The sequence below is a fragment of the Parasteatoda tepidariorum genome, chromosome 3, assembly GCF_043381705.1.
Source record: "Parasteatoda tepidariorum isolate YZ-2023 chromosome 3, CAS_Ptep_4.0, whole genome shotgun sequence".
NCBI classification, from domain to species: Eukaryota; Metazoa; Arthropoda; class Arachnida; order Araneae; family Theridiidae; genus Parasteatoda; species Parasteatoda tepidariorum.
In genome coordinates, this window is record NC_092206.1 from 59,047,249 (window position 1) to 59,060,073 (window position 12,825).

At 29.8% G+C, this 12,825-nt stretch overlaps 1 protein-coding gene across 1 annotated transcript in view; it reads right to left on the reverse strand.

Annotated features, from left to right (window-relative positions):
• Positions 1-2,927: 2,927 nt before the first annotated feature.
• LOC122268978 (regucalcin) overlaps positions 2,928-12,825 on the reverse strand; it is a gene marked incomplete in the record, with an annotated part of 17,193 nt that continues 7,295 nt past the window's right edge. The window contains 3 exon segments of the mRNA XM_071178691.1: positions 2,928-3,398; positions 4,966-5,112; positions 6,847-7,005. Of these exon segments, the coding sequence (XP_071034792.1) occupies positions 3,199-3,398; positions 4,966-5,112; positions 6,847-7,005 (506 nt within the window).

Here is a 12,825-nt window from a genome sequence, read left to right on the forward strand (position 1 = left end):
ACCTTTAATATATATAAAAAAGTCAATATACAGTTTTTGGCCAAACTATTAGACGCACTTAAAATCTGAATTATCAGGTTATACTATACAGCTTTAGTGTTTTTACGAGACTGAAACCGGTTTGTACCTTATTACGTTCGTGTATCAAATGATGAAATTAGACGATATATAATATAAATTCAACGATTATATAAATTAGACGATATATTATATAAATACAGAATATTTAATATATTAGTATATTATAATAATTAGTCCAAATTATTAGATGCACTGTAGTGTTTTAATAATTGCATGTTTTGCAGAGTTTATATGCAATATTTTTATAATTAAGCATACGTGTAATGGGTTTTTATAGAAGAGATTTCTTATATACTTCCTATTTGCATTCATTTTTAACGTATTGCATAACAATGCTAACCAATTGATACACGAACATATACAAGCGTTATCCGGTTTCTGACTGTATCTACAACCACAAGAAAAATTATTTATATTAATAAGAAGACTACTTATCAAAATCTGAAGAATAATTGGCAAATTTACTCAATCGATATGTCAAATTAGAGTCTCTAAAGCCATTTATTGTGCCAAAAATAATTTCTCGACAATTTCCTTTAGTTAAGATGAGTATGAAGAACCGAATAATCTGATTCATAGTTCATTTTGTAAAATCATGAATACATTTTGCAAAAAATAATTCTCTGAATATAGAAAAAGTTTTGAGAACACCTTATATAAATAATTCAGTTGAACAAATTGTCTAGAAAATTTCAAAATTCATCTTTCAAAAATCTATGATATTATTTTTACTGATTTTCTGATGATTATTGTTGATTGATTACTAATGATTGTTGCCTACCAATATATATGCCAATCATCATATACAAAACTAAAAATGTTCTGAAACTAATAACGTTATTATAGATTCATAACGTTTAAAATAATTTAATTTTGTCTACTGTTTTGATGCGAAATTCATAGCAAAAATCTTAAAATTATTTGAAGCAAAACAAAACTGAACCTTTTTTTTAATAAAATGAGTAAATATTTTAATTAAAAAAAGTTTGCAAATTTGAAGCAAATTTGCAAGCAAATTTGAAGTGTTTCAAGTTTTTAAACTAATTTTTTAAATTAAAAATTATCAAACCTTGAAAATTCATGAGAAAAATACTGAGCATTAACAAATTTAACTATACGAATGAACTAGACATTATGAATCTCAATTACTATCAAAAAACTAATAATTTCCTGTCTAAATTATTTTACCTAAGTGAGACAGATGGATAACTGAATGTTTTGAGACGAATTCTTTTTAGAATATTCGAATTATTTTACTTTAAATCGTACATTTTTTTTCAATTTTAAAACACTAAATTTTAGAAACATTAAATAATACTTATATAAGTTTGGATTCAAACCTCGCTAAATCTTTAACTTTAAAATTCAATCCAAGTTATTACATAGTAAATTAAGTAACAAAGTAACTTAAGTTGGAAGTAACATATACGGTAATATTTCTGTTACGATAACAAGAAAATAAAGAACGTTTCCTCCTTACTTAAAAATACGAATAGAAAATAAAACACCAAAAAGCGAGAAAAGCTGAATTATTATACACCCACTACTTTAAAAACCTCTCCAAATTCGTAACCCTTTTTGGAGTAATGGCTAAGTGAATAATTGATATACGGGGAAGGGTTCGAAAATATATTGGCCACAAATGAATTCCCGAAGCCATAAACAAAAGATGCCAACCATAAATCCCAATTTAACCAAATAAAGTAAAGGAGGGAAATCTTCTTAAAACAAGAGTGTTGATTGCTTTTTCACTCGTAAACAAATAAATAAATCGGCTGTAAACTAAGATGAAGCTTTTCGGCGGGAAACAAACAGCAGACGATAACGAAATAAAAATTCTTTTTGCACTGTTGCCAGTTAGAAGATCTGAAGTGTGTGATGAACGAGCTACCCATGTGATTTCATCTGCCCAATCCATCATGACTGTAGACTGGCTCAGACGACTTCATTGAGTTATGGTAGTAATGAAGGCAGAGCTACTTGTCTTTTTTTATGTATAGATATATATCTAGGCTTAGCTAGAATGCAAGCATTGTTCTTTTTATCATTGTTTCAATCCATCTGAATTTGTCTTTTCTCTGTATTATTTTTTTCGATACTTCGAGCAGATCAATCTGCAGTTTTTGAACATCTTGAAGACTGAAGCTTCCGCTTTTCAATAAAAAGAGAAGGTGCAAATCAATTTTTACTTTTAAACAATAGGTTTATGAGACATTCTGAGAGAAATATTATTCTTTTTGACGCATTTTATGCTCGATTTTGGTTTTTATATTAGTTTATAGATTAAACTATAAAGAAAGTGTTTTTCGTTCAATTTTCTTATTTTGATATAAATTTAAGGATCCTTTAAAATAAGTTAAAACTCATAAAAAATGCAAAAATTACTCATTTTCTGTAAATTCGGCACAAATTTTTAAATTATGTCGAAATTACAATTGGCTATTATTCTGCACTCAATCAAAAGTAAATAAATGCTATGAATTTTTATTGCTAGCTCTATTTTTTTTTACCTACGATTAAATGTTTCAAAGACAATTTCAATACCTTAAGAAACTGTGAAGCGCTTTTCCTCTTTAATACGGTGCTTAGATTAAACATATTTAGCGAAAATTAACTATGTGATTTGAATAATCGTTAAATTTCAGTAAGATGTAGTTCAAATTAACCCCTACTTAAGACTCCTGTAAATTACATAATCATCTGTTTCAAGGTATTTATACTGATATTCTTGTATGAAATATATTTATTAAAAAAACTGAGCTTATAAATTGAATTATAATTTCAAATTTGCCCTGAGGAAATGATGTGGCTTTTCAACTTTACACAAAGTCCGAGACTATAGCTGATTCAGTTCTCCAATTCTTTATTCATGCTATATCTATCAATGTTAATCATAATACATGTATCAATATCAATCACGCTATATGCATCAATATCAATCACGCTATATGAATCAATATTAATCATGCTATGCGTATCAATATAATTAAAAATATCAATGCTTGATGACATTGTAATTTTAATTATTTACAATGAGGATATTTTTTACAGTAATATCACAAATAAGTAAATATTTTTCTTCTGATTTTAGATAATAGATAAACATTTATTATATTGTCAATCATTAAAGGCATATGGTTGAAGACCTCTGCAGCCATGGTCAGTAACAGCAAATACTGCTCCTGCTTCTGGAAAGTTTTTTCGAATCTCTTCCGTTTGAGCTGCAGTTGTAACATAAAGAATATCCAAGTTAGGTCCGCCGAAACAGCAGGAGGTCACATGTTTGGCTGGTATGTCAACTCTTTTTAAAATAGCCTCTAAAATTACATTAATAACGGGTTGATTATTAAAAATTTTAGAAACAATGCTGTTACAGGAAATAAGTGTTGTCAACATAAACTATTAGTTTATAAAGAAATAGTAATTGGTTTAAATTTTTACTCTTTGGATTTTTCTAAAATTTGACAATTTTCGATGTCTTCAAATGAATTTATTGTAAAATTCATTCCTTGTTGCGTATTTGTCAATTAAAGGCATTATGTTTATGACATTTTAATTTAAATAACAATTACACATGTCCCTTAAATGCTATCATTTTTTAAACTCTAAGAAACATAAGCTGACCGAAATACTTTTAAGATTATATCCCACATGTGACGCACCAAATTAATTAATATGCTTGTTACAAAAAAATTAAAAATGTGTGTTCCTGAAATATCTAAATACAAATTATCAATAAATTAAAATAATCTTATTCATATTCGTGCAGACACTTGCGAAAATTATAATTTCTAAATAATCCGGAATTTTATTAAAGATTGAAGATTAGTTTTTAACTTTAAGGAATATTGGTATGAAGATGCTTATATTTTGTGATATTAGAAATGTTCCTCCTGACAATTAGAGATGGCTGGTATCTTTTGGAACAGATATTTTGTATCGGTTATTGAATCATACCTGTTACATAAATAGCATGCTGCTTCCAAAAGCCTGTTCCAAAATACTAGGCAAAAAATATATATATATGATTCAATTATGCTGTCAAAAATTTATTTTTCTACTTTCTATAATGCTTAAACTGTCTTTAAGCCATGTTTGGACATCCCTAAATGTGAAAAAACGAAAAAGTCCGTTTTTTCGTGTAATTATTACAGAATCGTAGCCAGACAATCTGAAGGGTCCTACAAGTTTTTTACTTCTGAAGAGCCTGTAGGAAAGTAGATAACTTAGAAACTAGTTAGGTTTTTGTTTAAATAATTCTAATCATTAATGCAATTTTTTTCGAACTCCTAAAAATGAAAAAGGAAAACATTTTTCTTCCATTAAAATAATTTTTTAACCCAGTTTTAAATTTATTGTCTTCACGAGTCATCTGTTACAAAAAAGACTTTCCGTTCTACCGAATTTCATAAAAAAGCAGTTAATAAATTTTTTCCAAGACCCATTGTTTCGGAACAGGTATTTGTAACAAATATGATTTTGTATCATAACAGCTGTAACCTGTTACTTGAAAATACCTGTTACGATCCACGACTGCTGATAATTGCCTGAACAGAGAGGTATAAAAGGATAAAATTTGATAATAATAGGATCTCACAAAAGATGCATTGGCATTAAGAATTCAAAGCTAAGTTCAGATTTTGTTGCAAAAAATATGACATATTGTAATGTAAGTTTTATTTTTTTAAAAAAATACTCTGTTATATTATTTTAAAAATATCATATTACCTCTGCTTTAGATTCTACCTACGAAATTTAAAACTTTTTTTTTTTAATTCTATTTTTTATAACACCATTAGAAAGCAATATAACGAATAGCGATAATATAGCAAAATTGGAAGCGGGTATACTTTTAAGAATTGAATTCATCTTTAACGTAATTACTTGTTGCTGGATCAATCCGAAGAACGCATCCACCTCCGTAATGGCACACCCAAAGTTTATTTTCTGTATCTATTGTCATGCCATCAGGAAGATCAAGATCCTCAAAACCTTTTTCTTTGTTGTAATCAATTAATATTCTTCTATTACCTGCAAAAATTAAAGAAATTGATCATTATAGAAATAAATAAAGCTGTATATTGGATTTCTTGAATTGAATGTGAGGTTTAGTGAAGTGCAAGTTGAAAACCATTACCAAACCAAACAATTTAAATAAATTACTGCAAACATTACACAAAATTTGGAGTAAATTAAAATGAAATTGCTTTTATAATGACATAAAACAGTCTCCTAACTAAAATATAAACGCAAATAAAATCAGATAAAATGTTGCGAGTAGAACATATGGGGCTGGAAAAAAAATATATGTATGAACAGTGTAGAACCCCATTTTTTTTTCTCAGACTAAAAATGTGGGGACCATAAAGAAAACGATTTTATAAATGAATTCGGGGACAACTTTTCATAAGTTATATGATTCTCATTTTTTTTCTTAACTGTATGGGGATATATTTTCTCTAAAAAGTTATAAAATAGATTTCCCTGCTTTTCAAAAGAAATTATTTTTGTAATCTCTGAAACTTAATCATTTGTAAAATAATGTTCCAAATTGACTGAATGTGAGATTTAAAGGGCACAAAGTCCAATGAAGGAGATGCAGCAACAACAATAGGTCTTTTAAGTAGTCAAATTGTTAAGATTTATATATGCATGTTAGTAATATGCAATTATAACTTTAGCAATGCACATACGTGTTAGTAATACCTAAGTAATACACAATTAATAAAATTGTTGCAAAATTCAAAATTATATTGTACTTACTACGATCAACACAAAATTATGTAAACCTCATTTTCTTCTACCATGCACACGAAAACAATTTTCAGGAAGGAAAAAAACTACAAGCAGATCTATTACATTTACTAAAATTACGATAATTTAACAAAACAGCTGTATCAGAAAAACATATTTCCTAGAGAGAGGGGGGGGGGAATAATAGAAGCTAAAATAAATCAAAAGTAACATTATTATTAAAATTAATACATTGATAAAATTGATATATATTTAAGAGCTGCGATAACTCAGTGTATAGAGCGTTCGTCGCTTAATGAGGTGTCCCAAGTTCGAATCCTAGAGATGGCTGGTTGAGACGAATTCTGCTCCCGACGCACACCGACCGTAAAATATCCTCAATGGTAGACGGATCATGCGTTACAATCCTTTTGCCATCGTGCTAAACGTTGAAGGTTTTGGAAGTCTTCCACCCCATGTAACGCAAATGCGTGTTGTTCCATCAAGAATTCCATCACGAAGGCTAATTTGTCCAGTGCTTGATCCAGTAATACCTTTATGTTCTACGTTGGATACAAAATTGCTTGCTACAGAGATGAATATTGATAGTCGTTAACTCAGAATCGGGACGGTTGGTTTTAATATAAAATAAAATATGTTGATAGAAATCAAAGTTAATAACATTGAAGTTAGTACGAAATGAAGTTTGTAAGGGAGATTAATTGAACATGACGTACAGATTGGAAGAAAACAATTTTTCTGAATAACTTTTGATTTAATGATCAGATATACTAACTAATCAGCAACTTTACTTGAAACTTCCTTAGCTGTATGTATTTCATCACGCTTCATTTTCAACACCAGCCAGTATGTCTATGTGCATAATAAAGTATTTTCAAGTAAGTCTACATACGTTAAAGTTTTATATAAATAGTTACTTAAATTGTCTCATCATTCCATCCCCATTAAGAATCCATTTCTTAATACATAATTTTGTTGTTCCAATACCATTTCTATTATATAAAAACTTACTCGCAGTTCCTTCTTCCAAGTTATAATCATAGGCGTATATTGTTCGACAGTCTGAGTCTATGTAGTACATTGTATCGTTATTCGAAGTCCATGCCAGTCCATTAGAAATAGAAATTCCATCGAGAACTTGGGTCATTTTGTAGGTGTTGTCCATTTTAAACAGATGTCCTTTTCCATGCAATGTGCCAAGCAAATCATGGATCATCGTACCTAAAGATGTAAATTAAAAAGACATGGTATTTCAAATTGATTACTCAAATGAAGGAGAAAATTGATTACTGAAAAATTAATATAAGTAAAGAGTGGTAAAGTGTAATACACACTTTTTTCCAACCACATCTTTTTTTTCTATATTAGTACTTTACAAGATACCATTATTTTCACTAGATATTTAGATGATTTTTACTATACAATTCATTCAAATATTTCACCACATGTATATCCTGGTTAAATCAACTATTTAGTAAAAACTAGCACTTTTTCGTGTACTCAAAATTTATAATATATTGCATAGGTACATCAATATATGGAAAATAAACAAAATTATTTATGATTTTTATTTATTTCAATGATAGTTGTAAGTAGGATGAGGATGGGACATTCTTTACAAAAATATTTTTGTTAATTTTTTTTTTCATTTTAAATCTAACTCTTAGAGCAATATTTTGACATATTCCAATGTACAAAACATGTGTATTACACTTTCTGTAAAACTGTACGTAATCATTTATTTCTGGTGTTGGAAAGTAGCTATTTATAGTAGTTATGATAGTATCTTAGTCATATAAAAGCCTGTAACTAAAATGATTCCCTGGTATGTAGTGGTATGCTAAATATAATTTTTGGAAGAATCAAAACTTTAAAAACTATGCTTTATTATTCCTTGTTTTTTTTGGGGAGGGGGACTTCTCTCTTTTCTCTTAGATATGCATTCCCTTGAAAATTTTACAGTTCTAGATGAAAACTCATGATAGAAGTTTATATCTCACTTACACATTTTTACGCAACCTAATTTCTAATCATGCACTTGAATGTCAAGAACAATCAGAAGTTATAATTTTAACGAGTATTAATCGAATTATAAAATACGAATATTAATAGAACTTTACTGTTGTCAGGTTTGATACAAAAATATTTTACACATAGTTTGGTCTTTACAATATGTTTTCTTCTTTCAAAAATAATATACGTTTACATTCAAAACCGACGAAATGAAATAGTGGAGTTGCCTTTTTACATCGTTGTATATAAATTACGTTTTCAACTACTATTTTAATTAATCTTACTGAACTGAATTCAGGGAAGCGGCAGCCCAAAAAGTTTTCTTGATCTTGGAAATATGGGTATAGGAGACGTCCGGGTGGCTGGTTAGCAGAATGCCAAACCCCCAGTGTTTTTCGAGTCGCGATGGCTCAGGGGATAGAGCGTTCGGCTTCCAATGAGGCGAACCGGGTTCAAATCCCAGTCGATACGAATCCCGCATCCGGCTTGCACCAACCACAGTGCTGACGTGAAATATCTTCAGTGGTAGACGGATCATGAGTTACAGTCCCCTTGCCGTCAGGCTAACCGTGAGAGGTTCTCATGCTCTTCTTTCCATGTAACGCAAATACGGGTTGGCTCCTTCAAAAAGTCCTCCACGAAGGTAAATGTGTCTCAATACTCGATCCAGGAGTTCCCTTGTCTTCTGGATTGGGTTCAAAATTACAGGGCTACGGAATGGAACATTGGTAGTCGTAAACCCATAAAATTGAGTCTGCTGCTCAACGACGGTTATAAAAAATATATACAGTTAGTCAATAAAGTCTGCGTACAGACTGGTTATTAAATTAAAAAAGCACTTTAAACATCGAAGAAACATTTTAATCAGTTTGATTTTTTTTCCTGTAATAGCTACAATTGTAAGCCACAATAAAGAGCAAAAATTAAAGTGCAATATTTTAAAAACTTTTTCAAAAATAAATTTTTACGAAAAAAACACAGCAATACACTCCAATAAAGTCTGCGTACACTTAAGAAAAAAATGAAAAATAAAAGTTTTTAGCGTTATTTTAATTTTTTGCTGCGTACCCTTTATTNATAGAGCGTTCGCCTTTCAATGAGATGAACCGGGTTCGAATCCCAGTCAATGCCAATTCCGCATCCGGCTTGCACCAACCACAGTGCTGACGTGAAATATCCTCAGAGACAGGCGGATCATGAGTTAGAGTCTCCTTGCCGTCAGGCTAACCGTGGGAGGTTCTCGTGGTCTTCCTCTCCATGTAACGCAAATGCGGGTTAGTTCCATCAAGTCCTCCACGAAGGCAAATCTCTCCCAATACTTGTCTTCTGGATTGGATTCAAAATTATACGGCTACAGAGTTGAACATTAATAGTCGTAAACCGAAAGATTGGATCGGCTGTTCAACGACGGTTATAAAAAAATATATATATAAGAAGAAAAAATACAGCGTTTAGATGCATAATAAGCATGCGTAATAAGTACTCATTTAATCGACTCACTGAAGGAATGAAAAGCTGAGTCAATCTTACCTAAAAATAATAAATACAAATTTAAACGTATAAAAGTCAAATATTTTATACCCTAACCTGCCCAAAGTCTTCCTTTTGCATCACATTTTCCATCATTAAAACGAATTTTAGGATCCTCATAATCAACTTGAGTAAGTAGCTCACTGTGAAGAGTATTGAAATTCAATTTTTTTATATGTTGTTTGGAAGCAATAAGAAGAGTTGAAGGATCAGATTGAAAAGGGATGGCAAAACTAGTGAAATCACCTAGAAGAAAAATTTCATTAAATGAAGTATACTAATGAAATATGCAAGTTGTTTTTTAATTGCAGCTCTTTTCTTTTAATAATAAAGATGCTTTTTTGATTCACACATGAAAAATTGAAAAAGACTTCCAAACTGAGTATTTTTCTTCCATTTTTAAATTTATTGACATTCTCAAACTTTTTTTAAAAAATGATATTAATAACAAGTTATTATAAGGCATAGAACAAAACATTCTATTGCATTTCTAGACATCTTTTTAAGAAAGCATGTTTAAAATTGAAAAGGTTGGAAAATATGGTTCGTTTGATATTTTAATAAATTATTATGTTTTCAAAAACGTCCTGTTAAGCACTAGTCTCCAGCATTAATTATTTTCTTTAATTTCAGTCTTAAATAAAGGTCCTTTTATAAAGCCCTTACCTCTTTTATTTCCAAGTAAAAGTCTTATGAATGCAACAATTTTTTTATCTGCAGAACATTAATCAAGGTATTAGCTCTTCTGTTTTCATAAACTATGAAAATTTAATTTTTTTCATGAAATTTCAACTTGAAAGTAATATTTATACAGAGGCATGGAATGAACCAAAGTTTTCGTAATGTAGCTGAGCGTATTTGAATCCTGACTATTGAAACAGGGAATTCGTATACTGGATTGCAGCATGCTAAACTCCTGTGACAGATGTTAATCATGAGTCATTAACCATTGCACCCACAACTTGGTTTATAAATATTAATTTAGGTTTGTAAATAGTGATTTATATAATTGAGTTCATTAATAATTGAGTAAAGTTAATGTACGAAAACAATCCTATGACTAATGTCCCTTCAGATATCAAACACAAAAAAACCGCTTTTTTTTCTATTCTTCTTTTAAGAAGTCAAACTCTTATTTTTTAATATAATCGCCAATTATCATAATCAGTTTTGTAGATGCCGTTAAAGATTTTGTTAGGACCAGCTCGAAAATGCTGAGCATCAAATTTCTCTTTTCATTAGCGTTTCAGACAACAAAGCAACTAAGATAACACTGCAACAAGGATATTCTCCTATACTTTCATGACACGTGTCTGATAAGAAGTAGATAACGAAGTTCTTAAATGCATACCATAAATGAATTATTGGATAAAAACGAGTTACAAAAAAAAACGAACTCTTACTAGTATTAAAGTAAAATTTTTTCAGTTATATTTCTCTATATGTCATAAAACGGTAACTTAAGTCTTACAATATTATGTATTCCTATTGAAGAAAATTATGCAATCTTATGTTCCCCAATAAATAAAAAAAATGATTTAGATACATCTAACCATCATCATTATAAAATGAATAAAAATCATAATTTTTTAACACTGGAAAGACTGAAATACCTATGTTGCCCAAAAGCTGACAAAATGACTGCATTGTGAAAGAATAACTAATGTATAAAGAAATTTGCTCGAAATTAATTTTTAATATTTTTGATATTATTTTCAGTTATATTATAAGTTATTAGTAAATATCAACAATAAAAATAATTAGAAAAGTCACAAAATTCTAAGAAAAGTTATGTCATTATATGCATCATTGTTTATCTAATTGAAATTAAAAAGCAGTCAAAATGACTTCCTTGAGCAATCTAGTGTTAAAAAACCAGGAAGCTCTGTTTTGTTTGCTTCCTTTGACAATCCGCGTAGTTGCTTCTTATTTATCACTACAGTTTATTCTACGGTTTATTCTTTGGCTATTCTTTACAAAAACTAAGATTAGATTATCATCGGTTATATTTTTAGAATAACTAATATCTGATAAATCAATAACATGGAAAATAGGCCCCTTTTTCTCGAGAACTATTACTCAGTGAATTCGGGTCGGCCCATAACGAGGTCGTGTTGTTGAAAAACAGTTCCTGTCCATAAGCGTATTCGTTTTTTCTCAGAATAAGCTTTAATAGACAATAGTCGAAAAAAATTGAATTGTAAGGTATATATATACATATTATATCATATAGTTCCAGGGAAATTGAATTTCAAATATCTGCGAATTATTATTGTATATTTTAAAAATTTGTATTTTAGAATATGAAATTAGATTCGTTAAAATGATGTAAAAATTTGTCTACTTTACAATTCAAAATCTTTTCGACTGGTATTAAGTAAAATAATAAAAGTAATAAATAATTATTAAACAGACAGATAATTTTATAATTTGGTGCAAAAAATTTTTAGATCGCTTAAAGTGTTCGAGATTTAGGGAAATAAGAAAAAAGTAAAATTAACATTAAGGGGTCCGAACTTTGAACCACTCTCCTGCCAAAACTATTGATATCTTTTCCAGATTGCCGCCACTTCCTATGTTTTGGAGGTCAGGAATCATAATCCATCGGGGAAGAAAGGTATGTTTATTCAGAGAAATTTCAAATTTTTGTCTGATTTCGTAATTTAAAATATCGTTTGCATTAATTAATTAGCATAATTGAGGTTACCTCCTCGAACCCTTAAGGTTGGTACAGCAAAATCCGATTAGATGAAAAGTTATAAGGCAATTGCTTTTTCGGCAACCATTTAATTTATTTTCGTTTGTGCAATGTTTTTATTTTCCTTGCGGAAAAAAGCAATAAATCTGATTTAAATCCAGTGATGGAATTACCTATATCCAACTAAATATTAGTTTATTGCATTCAAAGAAAATTAAAAAAAAGCAATTTTAATGAATAAAACATAAGGAAAAAGACATTTACAGGTTTTTATATATCATCTTCAATGCACCATAGAGTTTGCTCACGAGCTATCATTCAAATAGCGATACTTGCGTAAATAAAACCCTTCATGTGTGCATAGGCGCATCCTGAAGGGGGGGGGCACATATACTTATACTTATATTTATTATATACTTATATTTATTTATAAATCTGAGTACACATAAAAAGTAAATATGCATATACACCGAAGAGCCATTACATTATGACCACCCTGCTAATAACATGTAGGACCACCTTTAGCCCTCAAAACTGCTAGCACCTGACAAAACTGCCATGAATGGGTGAACCTGGTTTGCAACTATGTTCAAGTAGCTTACAGACGTCAGGGATTGTTCTATGAGGATTATGGGCCCTAATGTGCCCCATGAAAGCATTGTTCCTGGGCGAGAAACCATGAAAACCTGGGCGAGTCCATTGTTATAGATGGAGGGTGGTCATAATGTAATGGCTCTTCGGTGTATATA